This window comes from Hyperolius riggenbachi, chromosome 3 (assembly GCF_040937935.1).
Source record: "Hyperolius riggenbachi isolate aHypRig1 chromosome 3, aHypRig1.pri, whole genome shotgun sequence".
In the NCBI taxonomy this organism is placed as follows: Eukaryota; Metazoa; Chordata; class Amphibia; order Anura; family Hyperoliidae; genus Hyperolius; species Hyperolius riggenbachi.
The window spans coordinates 374686734-374709642 of record NC_090648.1 but is presented as its reverse complement, the minus strand read 5'-3'; the positions used below and the strand labels follow the sequence as shown (position 1 = coordinate 374709642).

The window sequence follows — 22909 nt, the reverse complement described above, 5'->3', positions numbered from 1 at the left end:
TAACTCAAGAAACATTATTAAAGACAGGAGATAAGCTTAGTGAATTGAGGCCATTTTGTTACCTTGTTCATAAAGCAATAATGTCTCGAATAATAACTGACACTCATTATCCAGCAATAAATTACTTTAACTTAGTCTTCCAAAGGAAAATAAGGCAGCTTCAAGTGCATGATTTTATTTTTGGTATTCTCCTGAAAACTTCAAGTGGAGAGCATCCACAGCTAGTGACATTTGATCCAACTGGGAAGAAGTTTTATTCTTCTGGCTTTTCTCTCATGAAGCTCAAGAGTTTGAATTTGATGGCTACATGTCTTTTACCAACCTAGATAACTACATAATGGTTTGAACATCTGCGTATCTTTCAGACTCATTCTAAAAGCAGCTAGCTGCCAAAGGAAGTTTGAGGAGCATTATAACTCTTTGCAGATGATATCTATTGAAGGACAAAAAAAAAGGAAAAATTTTAGCTACTGATGATATTTATATTCCATGTCCTATCCAATGACACACCATGGAGTTCCCCTTTAATGTATCTGAATTTGAGCGAAGGTTCAGTTTCGTAAAACGCCAGGCTCTTCTAATAAGATACTAGTTAGGTTAAAATATTTTGGCTGAAGGATCACACAGCTTTTAACATTTTGAGACCCAAGCATAAGCCACTGTATTGGACCTTGTTTCTTTAGCTAATTGTTCTGATTTGTTCTTTCATACCTTGGATTTTTCCTGGTGTAGCTCAATTTGAATATCTGTTAATTTAGTCCTGAGGTCTTCATTTGCAGCTTGCAGAGCAAGTATCAGAGCTTCGGGCTTTTCACCCTTGTTGCGCCCTTTTTTCGCCATGGTCGTATCTTGTTGTAGGTATCACTGATGTCAACTTTCAGTAAAAAGCCATCCTTGGTTGAGTGTTGGAACTCCTCTTATGTTAGGATTCCAGGATGGAAAACTTTCTGCTCTTGTGGAAGCCCTTCAAAAAAAAGAAAGAAAACCGCACCATTAAATGTTGGAATAGGTCAATAAGTGCAGTGATAGGTCTACTTTCAGCCAAAGGAAATTAGTAGTGAGAGAATTATTATTACATGACTGCTGACTTCCATCTGAAAAATGCTAGTTTGCTGGCAATCAGGCTCTGACTCAGAATAAGTATGCTCAACTCGGACTTCACTGGTGGCATGCTTCTTCCAGGTCAGTGAGGTCAAAACATCAGCATGACAATCTGGCCAGTGGCCATCTTTTACAGTGACAGCCTCTATATTTCTATCACCAGAAAAGTATTTCTATTTACCCTTTAAAGTCTTATTTAAGGTTTATGGTTTTTTTTTTTAATGCATATTGCATGGTATATGTAATAATGTACAATGCCCAAGGTTTTTTTTTTTTACACTGCACATAAACTATGTTTGCGCCATTAATTTTTTGTTGCTTATCTGGCTGGGTTTGGTAATGTTGACTTCCTATGGTAATGTCAGATACTGCTTGGCTGAACTGAACAGCAGTTTATGCAGTGGCCAGGCCTCGATTTACCTCACAGGAGCCTATAGGCACAGATGTCCCGGCACCTTAGACTTCACCCTCCATGAACCTACAAACCCCCACCACACGTGTGTTGGCTGTCCAAGATGTCACTTCTTCCTTACTTCCCTTGCCCGTCATAGGTAGTTACAGGTGCCCCTTGGCATTAGGGAGCCAGAGGTACCCTCAGCATTAAGTAGCTAGAAGTGCCCCTGACTGAGATCTTGTCAGTGGAATGCCAAGAGCAGGGTGAGTAACCTCTCATTTTCACTCTCATCAGGACTCTGTATAGGGAAAAAGGGAGGGAGGCACTCGGGGAGGGGAGTGAGCTGCCTTTCCATCATCAGGCTCCTGTAGGCATGTTTAAAACCCTGACATAATATTCAATAAAAACATGTTTACCTACTTTTTATATGCCATACGGTTATCATATTTGCATTTGTGCATTATTATTAGTATTATTATTCATTTAGAAGTTATAGGTTTCCAAAAGTAAAGTGATTTTTGCTTTGTGAGATGACTTTGCTTTTTATTAACTGGTTTTATTCGTTGCTGTTTTGCAGGCAGACATGCTTTCAGTGTCTCTGTCTCCAGCAGCTCCTGCACAGTCAGAAAATGTGTCACATTCCTCACTTACATTTAAGTAAACGCAAGATAACATTATCTAAAGTTTGGATGCGTATGCAATTCACTGCACTCAACTTTCAAGCTCTGTGTGTAACCCTTCAAATGCTGGTCTAGTAAAAAAAAATGCTGGTTGCATATGATATGCTGTAAATAATGTTTTAGAGCAAAGATGAAATGCAGTTATATTCCACTTTAATAGAGTGTTCTCATCCCCAGCTGATACTGGGGCGGTCCTTGGCAGGTTTTGGTGCTCCATATCAATTGTTATGTATAGAGCGCTGGGGCCCGGAGCTCCTAAGCTACGCTACTGAGTTTATAAGCTGTCCAATAAAGGAACATGTTTTAAAGGGCAACTGAAGTGAGAGGTAAATGGAGGCTGCCATGTGTATTTCCTTTCAAACAATACCAGTTGCCTGGCAGTGCTCCTGGTCTATTTGGCTGTAGTAGTGACTGAATCACACCTGAAAAAAGCATGCAGCTAATCATGTCAGATCTGTCAATAAAGTCAGAAACAGCTGATCTGCTGTATGCTTGTTCAGGGTCTATAGCTAAAAGTATTAGAGGCAGAGGATCAGCAGGGCAGCCAGGAAACTGGTATTGCTTAAAAGGACTTAAATATGGCAGCCTTCATATCCCTCTCACATCAGTTGTCCTTTAAGGCTGGTTTCACAGTGAGACGTTAAAGTCCCACGTTACAGCAGCCAGTAACGCAGCCTAACTCACAGCACTGTAAAATCAATGGGCTGTTCACAGTGCACACGTTGCGTTTGGGTATAATGCTGCATGTTAAATGAAAGTGCAGCATGCTGTACGTTATACTCCTATAGAGCTGCGTTAGATTGTTTGCACATGCTCAGTGACTAGCCACATGGCTAATTAATATTCACTGCACTGTGGTGACTCGTGGTGGGACTCGTAGTGTTGTCCGAATGATGAACAAACCATTCATTTGATCCGGATCTTTTTTGTGAGTCGAATCATCCGGATCATCACAATGAAAGATTCGGTTCACAGTGGATGTCTGTGTGGAAGAAACAGGAACATACAGAATGTACAGTGCAGGGAAAGTCCTGTCCTGCTGGTCATTTCTCCCAGTCTGCTTCCCTAGTAAAATGATTCAAATGATTTGGTTCAAAGATCCGGATCTTTTCAATGATCCAATTCGAATGAGCCGAATCCTTAAAAAGATCCGGACTTCCCATCAGTATCCTAGAGCGGCTGCTTTGAGAGCCGCATAACGCAGCTCAATCTGACGTCCAACTTCAACACCACCATGCGTTGCGTTAGGGGCACGTTATGCGACCTTAACGTCCCCTAAAACGCAACATCTTGGTGTGAAAGTAGCCTAAGTCAAGGCTTTTCAACCTGTGGTACGCGTACCACCGGTGGTACTTTGCTGTTGGCCAGGTGGTACACACCAGGTTTGCCTGCCACTTTATTGCCCGCATGCCACTTGTCCTGGTCCTGTCCTGCCTCCACAAAGTTTGGCTCCTCCTCCCTCGCTCCTTGCTGTGCTGCTCTGCAGCATACTTCAGACCTCAGATCAGTGGGGAAGAGACAGCCAGGCAAATAGTGCACAGTAATGGCGCAGATACAGAAAAGGACATCACTGCTCACTTCCTGTACTTGAAGTATACGCGCCGTCACCATGCACCGTTTGCCTGACTGTCACTTCTCTGCGGCTGGCTTACCGATGATCTGAGGTGTGAACTATTCCACAGGGCAGCACAGCAAGGAGTGAGCAAGGGGGGAGCCGAACTTTGTGGTGAGTCACTGCCTAGCTCTCAGCTCTCTGACGGTGGGACTAGGCTACCTATAATTATGCAGGGGGGGGAGGGCGAGCACTGTAAGAACAGTGCAGGAGATTTGGGCGCAGCCGGCGCCATCATAGGCCGAAATAGGAATTACGGCGCCATCAGAAGACAGTGCTGAAGTTGCTTTTAAAACACTGCAATTCGGCTTCCAGCAATAGACGTATACTGCTGATCTAAGTCTCTGCAGAAGTGTCTGAATCACACCAGAAACAAGCATGCAGCTAACCTTGTCAGATCTGACAATAATGTCAAACACCTGATCTGCATGTGTTTGTTCAGGAGCTGCATGATAGCCAGGTAACTGGCATTGCTTAAAAGGAAATAAATATGGCAGCCTCAATATGCCTCTCACTTAATTTACCCTTCAACTGCTCACTTTTTTCACTGTAGTGGTCCTTTAAACATTTGAAATTTGACAGTTGGAAAATGACAGTTGGAAAATGGCAGTTAAAAGTTGAACTGTCATTTTCCAACTGTCATTTTCTGCCATTTTCCAACTGCCATTTTCCAACTGCCATTTTCCAACTGCCATTTCCCAACTGTCAAATTTCAACTGCCATTTTCCAACTGCCATTTTCCAACTGTCAAATTTCAACTGCCATTTTCCAACTGTCATTTTCCAACTGTCATTTTCCAACTGTCATTTTCCAACTGTCATTTTTCAACTGTCAAATTTTAACTGTCATTTTCCAACTGTCATTTTCCAACTGTCAAATTTTAACTGTTGTTTTCCAACTGTGATTTTCCAACTGTCATTTTCCAACTGTCATTTTCCAACTGCCAAATTTTAACTGTTGTTTTTCAACTGTCATTTTTAAACTGCCATTTCTCAACTGTCATTTTCCAACAGCCAAATTTTAACTGTTTTTCGACTGCCATTATTTTCCAACTGTCATTTTTCAACTTCCATTTTTCGACTATCCTTTTCCAATTGTTTCCTTCTTCCTTTCCTATTTTATTTCCTTCGCCTTGAGATCCTCAATTTTGAATGTTAATTTGCCACCTCATTTTGTGTTTTGGACAATTTGCACAATTTAAAACTGGCCATCTCTAACAGTGACAGGTGTCAGATATGGTGGCTGGTTAAGGGCTCTGCCTCTGACGTAGGAGTCCTGGGTTCAAATCTTGGCTCTTCCTATTCACTAAGCCAGCACCTATTCCGTAAGTGTTTCTTTGGGCAAGACTCCTTAACACTGCTACTGCCTACTGAGTGCGCTCTAGTGCAGTGTTTCCCAACCAGTGTGCCGCGGCACACTAGTGTGCCGCGGCATGTTGCCCGGTGTGCCGTACAGGTCTGGCCTCTCGCCAGACCTGTACCTACTTTAGGGTGCAGGAGGGGGGAAGTAGCGCTAGAAGGAGGGGCAGTGTAGGCAGCGGTGGGGAGGGGGGAAATATCCCCCCCCTCCCTCACCTGGGACCCCTCCTTCTGCCTCTCTCCCCCTCCGTTTAGCGGTGGCAAGTGCGGCTCGGCGGCGGGGAGGCATACGGAGAATTACTCACCACTTCCGCGTTCCAAGCGCCGGCAGCGTCAAGTCGTCACACATCTCCGCCTTCAATGCCGCCCACTGTTCTTCCTGATTAGCGGAAGCACAGTGGGCGGTATTGAAGGCGGAGATGTGTGACGACATGACGTTGCCGGCGCTTGGAACGCAGAAGTGGTGAGTAATTCTCCGTATGCCTCCCCGCCGCCGAGCCGCACTTGCCACCGCTAAACGGAGGGGGAGAGAGGCAGAAGGAGGGGTCCCAGGTGAGGGAGGGGGGGGGGGATATTTCCCCCCTCCCCACCGCTGCCTCCACTGCCCCTCCTTCTAGCGCTGCTTCCCCCCCTCCTGGGCATCTATACTGGGGGGAACTGTACTAGCTATACTGGGGGCAACTAAACTAGCTATACTGGGGGCAACGAAACTAGCTATACTGGGGGCAACGAAACTACCTACACTGGGGGCAACTAAACTAGCTATACTGGGGGCAACTATACTAGCTATACTGGGCACTATACTGGGGCACTACCTACCTATACTGGGCACTATGCTAGCTATACTGGGCACTATGCTAGCTATACTGGGCACTATACTAGCTATCTGGGTACTATACTAGCTATACTGGGCACTTTACTGGCTATACTGGGGCACTACCTATCCATACTGGGACTATACTAGCTATACTGGGGCACTATACTAGCTATACTGGGGCACTATACTGGGGTAACTATACTAACCATACTGGGGCAACTAAACTCCCTATACTGGGGCAACTATGCTAGCTATGCAGCCGCCCCCCCCCCCCCCCCATAGCACGGCACTGTCCACTAGGTCGCGCAAACACCCGTGCCGCCTTCCCCCCCCCCCCCCCCCCCCCCCCCCGCCGCCGTTCCCGGTGAAAAATATGGTCAGAAAGTGTTCCCCGGCCCGGAAAAGGTTGGGAACCACTGCTCTAGTGGCTGCCTCACAAGCGCTTTGAGTCCAACAGGAGAGAAGCGCTATATAAAGAAAGGAATTATTATATGGATAACTGTAGAGAGGGAGTGGAAGGAAAAAGCCTATGTTGGTGTTTTATCTTCCTATCTTGCTCCCAGTCTAATAACCCATTTATTGGCTTCAACTTTCATAGTGGTTCTCTTTCCAGGCTAGCACTTTTAGCCACCTTTGAAACTTGTCCACACATTCTCTACCTTAGTGCTTGGTACTTGTGTTCCTCCACAATGGTGACCCTCTTTTGCTTGGGCTACTTCAAATGTATTTATTTATTGTGCATTATGGTGATTTATTGTTGCGGAGTTGTTTTTCAGATTAACTTGCACTGTTTTTTCTTGATAAAGAGGACTTTGTTTCTTTGGAATTTTGGATTATCTTAATTACAGAATGAATTACAGATCTTTCTGTACCAATTTTTTGGAGTGCCAACCATTTACTTCTCTTTACAAAAACGTATGGCGCGTGTTTTGCTCTGCATGGCAGTATTAATTGAAATGAGACAGCACTGTGTTGGCACAGAAATGCATGCAGCAGCTCATTGTCAGAACACACTTCTGCACAGCACATGAGAGTCTGAGATATCACTAAAATAAGCTCAGCAATGCAGCAGTACATCCCGACCTTCACGGTTGTTATCAAATTACCATTTTAAAGGACCATTACAGTGAAAAAGTAAGCAGTTAAAATCTTTCAGAGCCAACATGTTTTGGACTAGTCGAGTTCCTCATTGGGGATACAAAGGGTTTTCTTTGTTTTTTAAATAATTTCCTAAATGGCAGTTGCTAAGTCTAACTGCCAAAATAGGAATAGCCAGCATCCCTACTCACTACGCACACTATTTTGGCAGTCAGACTTAACAATGGCCGTTCAGCAAATGCTTTTGAAAACAAAGGGAAACCCTGAGACTCCATCATGAGGAGATGGACTAGTCCAAAACCTGTTGGTTCTGTCAGTTTTTGAAGCGGACCTAAACTGAGAGCTTCCTCTCTGCTCTAAGGAGATAAGCAACAGCATCATAACGTGAAAAAAAAACATTTCTTTGTTACAACTTACAGAAATCTTACTACAACCCTGCAGTGTTTACTTTCTAGTGTCCTAGGAACACAAAAGGGTTAACCTCCTGTGTTTACATATTAGCCCAAACTATGGCATAGAGTGGCACACCTGACAGCCCTAATTTACACTTGCTGTTTACTTGTTGATAAGGCCTAATTAGACAGGCTAATCTCTCTAGACCAGAGCTTTGCACCTGTGATACGTTTGCCACCGGTGGTACTTTGCTGTTGGCCAGGTGGCACACACCAGATTTGCCTGCCACTTTTGTCCACCTGCCACTTGTCCTGGTCCTGTCCTGCCTCCACAAAGTTTGGCTCCCCCTCCCTCGCTCCTTGCTGTGCTTCTCTGCTGCATACTTCAGACCTCAGATCAGTGTGGAGGAGACAGCCAGGCCAACGGTGCACAGTGATGGCGCACATACAGAAAGTGACATCACTGCTCATTTGAAGTATACACGCCGTCACTGTGCACCGCTTGCCTGGCTGTCTCTTCACTGCGGCTGGCTTACCAATGATCTGAGGTGTGAACTATTCCGCAGGGCAGCACAGCAAGGAGTGAGCAAGGGGGGATCCGAACTTTGTGATGAGTCACTGCCTAGCTCTCAGGTGGTGGGGCCAGGCTACCTATAATTAAGCACGGGGGGGGGGGGGGGGGGGTGGAACTTGTAGGGCTACCTATATGGCAAACTACCTCTAGATTGCCCATACTGACAATATGTAGGCTAGCAATCTAGTAGTTTTTTCCCCACCAATGCCTCCTACTTTCCCCTCACAAATGTCTTTTTTTTCCTAAAGTGTACCTTGTAAGAAAAAAGTGCCCCGGGGGTACTTACCTCAGGGAAGGGGAGGCCTTTGTATCCTAAAGAGGTTTCCCCCTTCCTCCTCAGTAGATGGGATCCAGTGCTGGGAGCCCCATAGTTCTCCTCATCGGAGTGTGCGCATGCACAGTAGCTGCTCTCCATTTAGACCCCAGCAGAAACAGCCAAGCCCGTTCGCATCCAATCTATTGTGCAGGCACACTGGTGGTGCTTGAAAGTTTTCAGGCGATAAAAGTGGTACAATTAGTGGGAAGGTTGAAAAGCCCTGGCCTAAGTCTCTGATGGGTGGGTGTAGGATGTCTGTCCCCTGGACTTGCTTTCCTTCCTTAGTGCGTGAGAGAATGTCTTTTGGTTCTCTTGAAATGTTTGTCTTGCTGCCAACTGTGTTTATTTGTAGCTAAAACAAGAAATATGATTGTATTATGCACAGAGAAAAAAGAATGGCAACGAGCTGCACCTGACTGACACTGGCTGCAAAGCCTCTGAAAGGCACAATTGGAATATTTTGGCAAGCGGAATGTTGAGAAAAATCCTTATCGAATTCCTTATCACCCTGTTTATGGGAATAATCGATAATTTACCATCCAATTACATATGATCCTGCAAATCTGATTGAATGATCACAGCTGAACAAAATATTGTACTGTTAATGGGCACCTTAATCCAAATCTACAGTATAAAATAGGTCCTCCTACACTGTAAATAATTCTAATTTTGTAGAAAAGAAGGTACTTAATCATCAGAGACACCATTATTAAATCCATGAACTTTGGCAGTTTTTGAACAGAGTCTAGTAAATGTCAAAAGTTTCTAGCAAAATAAAGCAGTATGATGCCCAGAAACCCTACTATACACAATTCATAACCTGCCATCTAGCTAGAGCCCCGATATTTATCATGTCAGGAAAATATATTTCTGATGTGACAGATTAGTAACGTGTGACACATCTGAACTCAGGGGCTGTTTCTGTTGGCTGAAATAACTCAGTTTTCATCTGGACATTTCCAGTTTCAAAGATATCTTGTAATGCACAGACGCTCACTGTAAGCTCTACCACAGGATCAGTGTCTGGCATTACTGTGCTGATACAATGGGGCAACCGCCTCTTCTTATTTCTACAGGTATAATGATGTTCTAGCTTCTGCTCTTGTATAAAATGATACTTCGTGACTAAAATGTCATTACCATTACATTGAGGAACTGCTTATTTATAGTTTGTACACAAAGTTATCCTGCAGCTATCAGGATGGAAGTTACGCTACATAAAGGCTTTAAATAATTGTCACCTGAAACAATTGTTAGTGACCATTTCAAGCAGCAGTTTTGGAGAGAGCCCTCTACAGACAGCTTAGCATCATCACTGGGACATTAAACAGGAACTCCAGTGAAAATAATGTAATAAAAAAGTGCTTTATTTTTACAATAATTACCGTATGTATAAATGATCGTCAGTGTTTGCCCATTGTAAAAAAAATAATTTCTCTCCCTGATCTACATTCTGACATTTATCACATGGTGACATTTTTACTACTGGCAGATGATGTCAGTGGAAGTAGACTGCTTGCTTTTTAGGCAGTTGTAAACAGCTGTTATTTCCCACAATGCAACAAGGCTTCCACAGTGTGATGTCAGAACCATGGTCCTGGCATCACACTGTTGGAGGGGTTTCACCACAATATCAGCCAGATCAGAGAGTGTCAATTGCTGCTGCTTCCCACTGCTGCAGAGTCCTTTAATCCCTCAGTTTCCTTTTCAGCAGAAAAAAAATGACTATGAAGAAACCGTACTGGACTCTGATACCATTGCTGCATTAATCTGCCCTGTGCATACACCCAAACAGCCACAAACTTCTCATTAAGAAAATGTGCATCAAATGGTGAGTACAACAATTCTTATATTGTCGTTTTCTTTCCATTTCCAACACCATGTTAACTGTTACTAGAAAAACGTTAAACGTTTTACATCAAAATTTTGTATGCATGTGTTCCGGCCCTCGAGATTTTTCTTGATTTGAAGTTCGGCCCTCGGGCCAAAAAAGGTTGAGCACCACTGCTATAAAGTATCCTCTCTGTGTGAAGTCTCTTCTGAATAATTATCTAAAGAAGGATATTAATGTGTATTTAAACCCAGATAACATATATGATCCTTGCTACACTGTACAGTGCTCAGTACTGAAGCTGTGAATGATATTTTGATCTAGTTTTGTGTGCGTGAGTCTTGATACACCTATTGCTTGTTAGCCAAGTTAATATAAACAGTTGTTCAGAAAATAGTCTCACCTGTGACTTCAACCATCTACAGCCATTGTGTCCAGCCCTCCGATCCATATCTGTAGAAAAGAAAGAGAACAAAATGAGAACGTACATTCTGTGTCGTCTAACTTCTTGATATCTGAAAAAGATAATCTAGAGGGAAAATAAGTCAAGCCATTTTTTTAAGATATAGTAGATGAGAATACACTAGATCTGGGGAAAGGCACACAGGCGAGAGGGTTTTTTTTAAAGAGGAACTTCAGTGAAAATAATGTAATAAAAAAGTGCTTCATTTTTACAATAATTATGTATAAATGATTTAGTCAGTGTTTGCTCATTGTAAAATCTTTTACATCCCTGATTTACATTCTGACATTTATTACGGTACATGGTGACATTTTTACTGTTGGCAGGTGATGTAGGTACTGCATGTTTTTTTTGGCAGTTGGAAACCGCTATAAACCGCTATTTCCCACAATGCAACAGGGTTCACAGACAGGAAACTGCCAAGAATATGTACTCAGAATTTCTTTGTGGGAAGGATTTCACCACAATATCAGCCACACAGCGCCCCCTGATGGTCTGTTTGTGAAAAGGAATAGATTTCTCATGTAAAAGGGGGCATCAGCTACTGATTGGGATAAAGTTCAACTCTTGGTCGGAGTTTCTCTTTAACTGTCGGGTTGATATTGCAAAAATAATTCAATAGATGAAAAAACAAAGTTCCAGTAAACACTCCAAATAATGATGCTTCAGTTATGTGCAAAGAGATAATTTACTTATCCATGTGTAAATTAAATGTCAATGCCTCAGGATCAATAAAGGACTCCTGTGTGTCTCAGGATCAATAAAGGACATAGCAGAATTAACATGGCCAGAGGAGAACTATGGCACTTGCTTCAGCAGCGTGTACTGTTCATGCAGCTGATGCATGGAAGGTGGCCAAGAGAATGCACTACAGTAGAAGTGATTGAAGCACAAGTGAGAGAGTAGTCAACACAACCCATCAGTAGAAGATGCCCCAATGTAGTAACAGTGGACTCATCACATTCCTAATCTCCTGCCAGCAGTGCTCCATTATGATTTACCACCATGTCACTAGTTATTTAATTTACTTCCTTACAGTTCAACTTTATAGAGTAAAGGAAGCCTTACATCTAACAATGATGAGCAGATTGGACCAAGGGACAAATCCCTCTCTAATTGAATCTGATTAGAGAGAGATCTGTTGGCTGCCCATACACTGCAGGCCGATTCCCGGTCAGTTCCAGTGCTGTGCGCCGGCAGCGTGTATGAGGCTAACAGAAGAGCGGGATTCAGAAGGACGGACACCGCAACATGGGACAGGTAATGTATAAATGCACCCATTACATATACATTTATACATTGAGGGATTAGTGTCCGGTATTTCGTCGCATTCGTCCCTTGTCACGATATCGCTTGCACCTGACTGACCACATCTTGCAGCATGTCCAACCGATGTATGCAACCAATTTCGGCCTGAAATTAGTCATATTGTCAGTCGGGCATGCACTTGGTTTTCACCAATTTTCATCTAATTATAATCAAGGCACCTGATGTATGTACACTCATCAATTTTCTCATTTGATTACTTGCAGATTCAATTCATTTGCTGGTAATTGATTCCCCAAAATATCAGATAGATTTTTGATTGATTTTGACTAAAAGATCGAAAATGTATCAATCAGACAGGATGGAAAATGTAAAACAATCAGGGGTGGGGCAAGAGTATTGTCAGATCGATGGCCTATAGTTTTATACTTCATCGGAATGCTGGAGTCTTTTGGAAATTGATGTGTAGTATATGGAGGGAATCAATTCCTTCTGAATCGATTCTTTTCAGAAAATAGTCGATCGTTTTGGAACATTGGGTGGAAATCTATAAATGTATGGCCAGCTTAAAGGGATACTTAAAGAGGAACTCCAGTGAAAATAATTTAATATAAAAAGGTGCTTAATTTTTACAATAATTATGTATACATGATTTAGTCAGAGTTTGCTCATTGTAAAATCTTTCCTCTCCCAGATTCACATTCTGACATGTATTACATGGTGACATTGTTACTGTGGGCAGATTATGTAGCTGTTCTGGCTGACAGCTATAAACAGCCATTTCCTGTGTGTGTCATTGTTACATTGTGGCAGTTTGCCCAGAGTACCGTACGGTACCAGAGCCTCTTGTGGGAGGGGTTTCAGCACAAAATCAGTCATACAGCGCCCCCTGATGGTCTGTTTGTGAAAATCATTATATTTTTCATGTAAAAGTGGGTATCAGCTACTGATTGGGATAAAGTTCAATTCTTGGTCGGAGTTTCTCTTTAAGTGAACATAAAAAAAAATGATTTTTACTCACCTGGGGCTTCTCTCAGCCCACTGCAGCTGTCCGGTGCCCTCGCAGCATCGCTCCGATCCTCCTGTCCCCGCCGGCGGCTACTTCCAGGTTCGGCGAGGAACGCGAGTGATTCTTCGCGTTCCCAGCCACAATATATCGCCCCCTATGCTGCTATTGCCTTCTTGCCGCAATAGCAGCATAGGGGGTGATATATTGTGGCTGGGAACGCGAAGAATCACTCGCGTTCCCAGCCTGTCTACGGCTGTCGCCGAACCCGGAAGTAGCTGCTGGCGGGGACAGAAGGATCGGAACGAGGCTGCAAGGGCACCGGACAGCTGCAGGGGGCTGAGGGAAGCCCCAGGTGAGTAAAAATCATTTTTTTATTTTCACTTAAGTATCCCTCCGATCCTCCTGTCCCCGCCGGCGGCTACTTCCAGGTTCGGCGAGGAACGCGAGTGATTCTTCGCGTTCCCAGCCACAATATATCGCCCCCTATGCTGCTATTGCCTTCTTGCCGCAATAGCAGCATAGGGGGTGATATATTGTGGCTGGGAACGCGAAGAATCACTCGCGTTCCCAGCCTGTCTACGGCTGTCGCCGAACCCGGAAGTAGCTGCTGGCGGGGACAGAAGGATCGGAACGAGGCTGCAAGGGCACCGGACAGCTGCAGGGGGCTGAGGGAAGCCCCAGGTGAGTAAAAATCATTTTTTTATTTTCACTTAAGTATCCCTTTAAGATACACCTTTTAATCCTCATAGTGTAATCTGTGTTCAATTACTAGTGATATCTAGAGATGGCCCGAACCTCAGATTATCGATTCACGAACTGCGTTCGCGAACCTCCGCAAACATGGTGAGTAAAAATCATTTTTTTATTTTCACTTAAGTATCTCTTTAAGGCCCCTGCACACTGCAAATCCGATTTGCGATTTCGATTTTCCCTGGATGCTATAAAAAGAAAAATGTAGAAAAAAACGCAGCATGCAATAACGATTACAAATCATAAATCGGAATCGCATGTTAAAATCGATTAAAAAACGTAAATCTGAATCGCATGCAGTGTGCAAGAGGCCTAACTCTGCTTTAATATAAAATACTGTATATGTAACGCATGTCATTACTGCACAAGCCATTTTGTAACAGAGTTCCATTAAAGCTACTTTCACACCAAGACGTTGCGTTATATGCAACGTTAAGGTCGCATAACGTGCCCCTAACGCAACGCATGGTGATGGTATTGGAGGACGCTACATTGGAGGACGCTAAGCGGCTCTTGATGCGTCCGTGATGCGTACTTTTTGACGCATGCGCCGGTGGAGACCACGTGAGCGGAACACATCACTGAGCATGTGCAAACAGCCTAACGCGGCTTAAGCCGCTATAACGTACAGCATGCAGCACTTTCTTTAAACGTGCTGAGTTACAATGTAACGCAACGTGGGCACTGTGAACAGCCCATTGATTTTTCATTGCTGTGCAGTGGGCTGCGTTACAGGCTGCTCTAACGTGCGCCTGTAACATCTCACTGTGAAAGCAGCCTAAATATTCCCTTTCAGCGACAGTCTACTGCTATAACATTCTAGTAAACTTGCGGGAAGCCATGGCAACAGTATGTAGTTTGGTGAAAAAGATTCTCCAGGATTCCCATCCCTCTGTTTGTGTAATTGGTTCAAATATCTGCACAAAGCAGTAAATAAGATTTTACATATGTCTTTCTACCCCTACATTCACAGGGAGGAGGGATCATACCAGTCTATTGGTATGCTGGGGATACATACACATCAGTCGGGGTAATCACTCCCATTTCAGGGGCAGCTGACTGTGATACCAAGCAGTCACTGAGGATATGACAATGAAGGCCCTATTACTGGGGGGAGATGCTACTCGCCACCGTGTCTGTCACAGAGAGATTCACCACTGGTGGCAGGTGTCACTGAGCATATTTCACTGGGGTATGTCTGTCATTGGAGACAACCTGCTAATGGTATATGGCTGTCTGTGGTATCTGCATATTAACAGTATCCGCATGTCTCCAGCTCCTGCTTGTCAACAGTATCTGTCTGTGAGTGGTATTCCCCTGTTCATGGTAATTCCCCATCACTGGAACCTCTTGCCTGTTCATGATGTCTGCCTATCAATGGTCAGCACTATTACTTTGTCCATAGTCGGTCTCTACTTGCCATTGGTCACAATCTCTGTGTTATGGTAGGACCCTTTCTGTAACTGACAAAAGTAACAATGGGTTAGATCCAATTCACCTTTTCTCCAACGTTTTCTCCTAGGAGATAAGTTTTCATCTATTTAAAATAACTTTTCATCACTCTGCAATTGAAAAAGTGCCTAAAAGAAGGTAAATAAGAACTGTCATTAATGTTCTTTATTACTTGTATTTACTTGCTTGCTGGTGGCTTAAAAGGCATCTTAGTGATAAGATGTGGAAATATCACCAAGGAGAAAAAAATGAATTGGATCAGGTCCAACGTGTGAAATCTGAAAATGGTAATTAGGCGCATTCTGGTGGCGTAACTTCTGTGTGACATTGGCAGAGCTGAGGATAGGGCATATATGGTGCTCAGGGATAATAGAGGGTATGAATATACCATCACTGTGGCCAGCAAGTTGCCTCATCTACAGAGGCGATAGTCACAGCAATGAACATTTTCAAGTCTTCTCCCCATTGTTAGCTGAACAATGTTCAGCTTTACATTTACAAATGAAAGGCATATAGACAATACTCACAGCATAAACAGATGTATTCAGCAGTATCAGGTTCAGTTACTAAGAAAACATAGCAGCAACTGGAAAGGCATGCACAAGCCAAGCTTGGGATGGAGAAACATGTGTCGTGCATAGAGAAAATGCTGACACTGCACTATGGCATATTGCAGGGCTGGAAACAGATGTCTTTCCAAGATCATCCGGCAATTCACAAAACAAGGATTTATATTTTTAATGTTAGATTGAAGACGTACACACTCTCAGACACACACACACACACACACGCGCGCACGCACGCACGCACGCACGCACGCACGCACGCACGCACGCACACACACACACACACACACACACACACACACACACACACACGAAGTTGCACATTTGCTTTAGAATTTGCCCATTTGCAAAAGCATGCGGTGTAAATGCTGGAAGGCATGTTCGCCGTTTGTCTGGTAAACCACACTGTGGGAAGTTTGCCCATCACCAGACATGCAACATCTTATGCAGAAGTGGGTGGGAGCAGAAAGCAATTATGATTCCTATATCTTTCTGCTGCATCAGGCAGTGCAAAGCTGGCGGTAATGGCAAAAGTGGACTATATTTCTGCTCAGTATACAGTGGTGAAATGATCTATACTTCTCAACTGAGTTTCAATCAGTGACCTGTTTATTATACCTAATTTTGGGCATATGTCATAAGATGTATGTCTATATTTATTTACGTGGTAATTATCAAATAATATAAAACATTATTTTAACCACTTTGGTACCAGCAGCCTCTGCCCCCTTAAGGACCAGAGGCTGCTGGTATGCTAAAACTCCGCATCCCGACGAATCGCCGCAATAATCAGTCGCTCTCTCTGGTCACACCGCTCTGTCCCCGCCACAGGCTGCTCTCTCTGCCGTCTCTATGACGGCAGAGTGCTGTGCGCCGGTCAGGAGCCGCTTTCATTGGCTCCTGACCCTGTCACTCAATGTAAGCCAATTGGATTGGCTTACAGTAATGACAGGGCCAGGAGCCAATGAAAATGGCTCCTGCCCGGCTCACAGTGCTCTGCCGTCATAGAGGTGGCAGGGTAGCACATTGCGGCGGGTAGAAATCATCAAGAGTGGCGGTAACGCGCAGTGAATGGGACTTAGGGCTTACGACCAGTCAGAACCGCAGCGCCACCCGCCCACCGTAGATTTAAACTGCGTTGGTCCGCATTCGGTTAATAAACCACAAAACCTCATGTTTTGGACCAGACCAGGACCTTTTTTTAGGATGATGAGATATTTCTTGTTGTGAGTTTATAGAGTTTTTGTCCTTTGTCTTGTAGCCAGGGCCGGATTTACCATAAGGCACTGTAGGCACATGCCTACAGGCGCCTGATGATGGAAAGGTTGCTCACTCCTCTCTCCGAGTGCCTCCTTCCCTATGCAATGTCCTGATAAGAGTGTAAATGAAAGGTTACTCACTCTGCTGTCGGCATTCCACTGATGAGATCTCCCTTTAGTCAGGGGCAACTCTGGCTAATTATTACTGAGGTCCCTCTAACTACCAAATACTTGGGGTCACATTTAGCTACTTAGTATTTGGTAGCCAGAAGTACCCTCAATATTAAGGGGCACCAGAGCCGGCTCTACGCAGGGGCAAGAGGGGGCGGGGACCCCTCAAATAAATCTTGTGTCCTCTCAAACAGGTGGGGTGGCAGCGGAGAAGAATGATGGGCACAGAGGTGGTGAAGGGGGGACATCCCCCCTTCCCTCACCTTGGGGCTCCCCCTCCCTCGCCCCCCCCCCTCCAGATATGAGTGGCGGGCGGCTGGCAGTGGCGGCAGAACACTTCCTCTCTTCCCAGCACGGGTGAGAGATCTGTGCGCCACTTTTCGGTCTCGTCTAGACCAGAGTAGTGGCGCACAGATCTCTGTCCTGTGCTGGGAAGAGAGGAAGTGTTCTGCCGCTGGTCCGCCACTCATTTCTGCGAGAGAGGGGGAGTCCCAAGGTGAGGGAAGGGGGGGAGACATCCACCCTTCCCCACCGCTGTGCCCATCGCTCCCTCTTCTCTCCGCTGCCACCCCACCTGGGGACATCTATATACCTGGCTATAATACTGGGGACATGGTAAGTCCTGGCTTTATGGGACAGCTATACACCTGACTACATATACTGGGGACAACTATACACCTGACTACATATACTGGGGACACCTATAGACCTGGCTACATATACTGGGGACACCTATAGACCCGGCTACATATACTGGGGACACCTATAGACCTGGCTATATATACTGGGGACACCTATATGCCTGGCTACATATACTGAGGACACCTATAGACCTGGCTACATATACTGGGGACAGCTATACACCTGGCTATATATACTGGGGACAGCTATACACCTGACTACATATACTGGGGACACCTATAGACCTGGCTACATATACTGGGGACACCTATACACCTGGCTACATATACTGGGGATACCTATACGCCTGGCTACATATACTGGGGACACCTATACGCCTGGCTACATATACTGGGGACAGCTATACACCTGACTACATATACTGGGGACACCTATAGACCTGGCTACATATACTGGGGACACCTATACACCTGGCTACATATACTGGGGACACCTATACACCTGGCTACATATACTGGGGACACCTATACGCCTGGCTACATATACTAGGGACAGCTATACGCCTGGCTACATACACTGGGGACAGCTATACTCCTAGCTACATACTGTATACTGGGGACAGCTATACACCTGACTACATATACTGGGAACACCTAAACGCTTGGCTACATATGCTGGGGACAGCTATACACCTGGCTACCTATACTGGGGACCCTGCTGTCTGTCATTATGTGCATTTACTGGTGATAGACCGTCTGTCATTGTGCATTAACTGGTGAAACGCTGTCTCTCATTAACTGCATTTACTGGTGAAAGGCTGTCTATCATTACGTGCATTTACTGGTGAAACACTGTCTCTTATGTGCATTTACTGGGGAAATGCTGTCTCTCATTACGTGCATTTACTGGTGAAAGGCTGTCTGTCATTACGTGCATTTACTGGTGAAACGCTGTCTCTCATTACGTGCATTTACTGGGGAAACACTGTCTGTCATTATGTGCATTTACTTCATATTTTTTATATGTAACTACATTAGCTGGTATAACCAGTGGTGCTCAGCAGAGCTCGAATATTCGAGTAGCTCGAATATTCGAGCTCTTTTTCAGCTATTCGAGCTCGGTATTCGAGCTCCGAATAGCTGCAGCTATTCGAATGGGCTATTCGAGTAAACGTGAATAGCCCATTCACTATTCGAGCTATTCGAGCAAACGGCGCTATTCGAGCTCGAATACCGAGCTCGAATAGCGTCATAGCCCAGATTGATGTCCTTAGAGCCAATCAGAGGGCTCCCAGGCCCTCTGACGGCATCCAATCACAGAGGGGGACCCTGGCCAGCCCCTACCCTATAAATAGCGGCCGCCATGTTCCGTTTCTCCGTCCTTGCCTGAGACTTGCATAGAGAGAGAGTTGCTCCTTTGTGCTTTGGCTTAGCAAGAGCTCTATTGTGGTCATTTACCTAGCGTTTTTGCTCACATACACCTCCTATACACACCTATATTGTTGTTAGTTAGATAGACATTGTATTTTAGTTAGTAGCTTTTGTGTTACATAGAGACAGGCCAGCTGCTGCTGCAGGCTTACAGCTTTAGGCCTCAGGGCCTGCCTGTGTGGGCAGCTGTCCTCCTGTCCTCTGTTAGTTTATTTCTCATTAGTATTAGACAGTATTAGACAGTATTAGACAGTATTTCTGCTGTCCTTTACTACTTAGTGATTGTATTTTGTATTGTAGTTATATACTGTAACTGTACTAGGACACTCACTGACTGTCACTGTTCATAGGCTAGCTCCTGCGTGTGCTTGCACTCACTGTCTGTGTACACACACTCTATTTCCTTCTGAATAGTTATATACTGTAACTGTACTAGGACACTCACTGTCACTGTTCATAGGCTACTAGCTCCTGCGTGTGTGTGTGCACTCACTGTCTGTGTACTGTACACACACTCTATTTCCTTCTGAATAGTTATATACTGTAACTGTACTAGGACACTCACTGACTGTCACTGTTCATAGGCTAGCTCCTGCGTGTGCTTGCACTCACTGTCTGTGTACACACACTCTATTTCCTTCTGAATAGTTATATACTGTAACTGTACTAGGACACTCACTGTCACTGTTCATAGGCTACTAGCTCCTGCGTGTGTGTGTGCACTCACTGTCTGTGTACTGTACACACACTCTATTTCCTTCTGAATAGTTATATACTGTAACTGTACTAGGACACTCACTGACTGTCACTGTTCATAGGCTAGCTCCTGCGTGTGCTTGCACTCACTGTCTGTGTACACACACTCTATTTCCTTCTGAATAGTTATATACTGTAACTGTACTAGGACACTCACTGTCACTGTTCATAGGCTACTAGCTCCTGCGTGTGTGTGTGCACTCACTGTCTGTGTACTGTACACACACTCTATTTCCTTCTGAATAGTTATATACTGTAACTGTACTAGGACGCTCACTGACTGTCACTGTTCATAGGCTAGCTCCTGCGTGTGCGTGCACTCACTGTCTGTGTACTGTACACACACTCTATTTCCTTCTGAATAGTTATATACTGTAACTGTACTAGGACACTCACTGTCTGTCACTGTTCATAGGCTAGCTCCTGCGTGTGCGTGCACTCACTCACTGTCTGTGTACTGTACACACACTCTATTTCCTTCTGAATAGTTATATACTGTAACTGTACTAGGACACTCACTGACTGTCACTGTTCATAGGCTAGCTCCTGCGTGTGCGTGCACTCACTGTCTGTGTACTGTACACACACTCTATTTCCTTCTGAATAGTTATATACTGTAACTGTACTAGGACACTCACTGTCACTGTTCATAGGCTACTAGCTCCTGCGTGTGTGTGTGCACTCACTGTCTGTGTACTGTACACACACTCTATTTCCTTCTGAATAGTTTTATACTGTAACTGTACTAGGACACTCACTGACTGTCACTGTTCATAGGCTAGCTCCTGCGTGTGCTTGCACTCACTGTCTGTGTACACACACTCTATTTCCTCCTGAATAGTTATATACTGTAACTGTACTAGGACACTCACTGTCACTGTTCATAGGCTACTAGCTCCTGCGTGTGTGTGTGCACTCACTGTCTGTGTACTGTACACACACTCTATTTCCTTCTGAATAGTTATATACTGTAACTGTACTAGGACACTCACTGACTGTCACTGTTCATAGGCTAGCTCCTGCGTGTGCGTGCACTCACTGTCTGTGTACTGTACACACACTCTATTTCCTTCTGAATAGTTATATACTGTAACTGTACTAGGACACTCACTGTCTGTCACTGTTCATAGGCTAGCTCCTGCGTGTGCGTGCACTCACTCACTGTCTGTGTACTGTACACACACTCTATTTCCTTCTGAATAGTTATATACTGTAACTGTACTAGGACACTCACTGACTGTCACTGTTCATAGGCTAGCTCCTGCGTGTGCGTGCACTCACTGTCTGTGTACTGTACACACACTCTATTTCCTTCTGAATAGTTATATACTGTAACTGTACTAGGACACTCACTGACTGTCACTGTTCATAGGCTACTAGCTCCTGCGTGTGCGTGCACTCACTCACTGTCTGTGTACTGTACACACACTCTATTTCCTTCTGAATAGTTATATACTGTAACTGTACTAGGACACTCACTGACTGTCACTGTTCATAGGCTACTAGCTCCTGCGTGTGCGTGCACTCACTCACTGTCTGTGTACTGTACACACACTCTATTTCCTTCTGAATAGTTATATACTGTAACTGTACTAGGACACTCACTGACTGTCACTGTTCATAGGCTAGCTCCTGCGTGTGCGTGCACTCACTCACTGTCTGTGTACTGTACACACACTCTATTTCCTTCTGAATAGTTATATACTGTAACTGTACTAGGACACTCACTGACTGTCACTGTTCATAGGCTAGCTCCTGCGTGTGCGTGCACTCACTGTCTGTGTACTGTACACACACTCTATTTCCTTCTGAATAGTTATATACTGTAACTGTACTAGGACACTCACTGTCACTGTTCATAGGCTACTAGCTCCTGCGTGTGTGTGTGCACTCACTGTCTGTGTACTGTACACACACTCTATTTCCTTCTGATTACTGATTGATTATTGTAAATTCTACTTCCTGACAGTTACTACTTACTTACTGTAGTAGGGACACTCACTCAGTCACTGTTCATAGGCTAGCTCCTGCACGTGTGTGCGCGTGCGTGCACTCACTGTCTGTAGTGTACACACACTCTATTTCCTTGTGATTACTACTGATTATTGTAACTTCTAGTTGTACTTCCTGACTGTTACTACTTACTTACTGTACTAGGGACACTCACTCACTCTCTGTTCATAGGCCAGCTCCTGCGCGTGTTTGCGCGTGCGTGCACTCACTGTCTGTAGTGTACACACACTCTATTTCCTTGTGATTACTACTGATTATTGTAACTGCTAGTTGTACTTCCTGACTGTTACTACTTACTTACTGTACTAGGGAGTCGGGACACTCACTCAGTCACCTCACCCACCAACCCACTCCATTAAAGTACCCCACTTTTCACCCGCCCTTTTCAAAAACTTTTGTGTTTACGCCCAAAACATCAAAGATGTCTGGAAGTGGCAGCCAGCGCGGTTTGGGCAAGGGGAAGGGCAGCAAGGGAATCAGGAGGAGAGGGAGCAGCATTGTGGCAAGCCGCGGGCGCGGCCGCGCCACCATGCACAGTTCCGCAGCAGCAGCGTCAGTGGCTAACATTCCTCCCATAGCCACTGGCCGTGGATGCCTTGGGCGCCGCCCAGCAGGAGCATCTGCAACTCACGCTGCAGAGACACAGCAGCAGCAGCAGCGTGTAGCACCTGCTCCGATTTTCCTCCAGCCGGGTCGGAAACGTCCCATTGAGGAAAAGGATGCAGACACTGTGGTGCAACTGATGACGGAGGATGAGCAGCCCGCCATCAGCTCTGCATCCGAGGCCTCCACCCTCACCACCACCACCACCACCACCCCTGTTCGCAGCAGCCGCCCAGCAGGGCCTGGGGAGGAGGCCAGTTCACCGTCAGTCGCCGACCTGTCACTCAGCACTCTTTTGACCCCAGGCATGATGCGTCAATTGTCTGCTGTTGTTGGCGATTTGGAGGAGGAGATGC

At 44.9% G+C, this 22909-nt stretch overlaps 1 protein-coding gene and 1 long non-coding RNA gene across 6 annotated transcripts in view; one reads left to right on the top strand and one right to left on the bottom strand.

Moving 5' to 3' along the window:
- The window catches only part of JAKMIP2 (janus kinase and microtubule interacting protein 2), a 241904-nt gene that overhangs the window by 144443 nt on the left and 74552 nt on the right, over positions 1-22909 (bottom strand). For all 5 annotated transcript variants that reach the window (XM_068277184.1, XM_068277182.1, XM_068277185.1 and 2 more), the window contains 2 exons: positions 10577-10626; positions 712-964 (listed from right to left, as the gene is read on the bottom strand). In XM_068277184.1, coding sequence (XP_068133285.1) covers positions 712-840 — 129 coding nt within the window. In that variant the 5' untranslated portion in view covers positions 841-964; positions 10577-10626. The remainder of the gene's footprint in view (positions 1-711; positions 965-10576; positions 10627-22909) is intronic.
- LOC137564007 (uncharacterized) overlaps positions 10060-22909 on the top strand; it is a 28607-nt gene continuing 15757 nt past the window's right edge. The window contains exons 1-2 of the long non-coding RNA XR_011030491.1: positions 10060-10173; positions 13684-13754. This is a non-coding gene — a long non-coding RNA (uncharacterized lncRNA). The remainder of the gene's footprint in view (positions 10174-13683; positions 13755-22909) is intronic.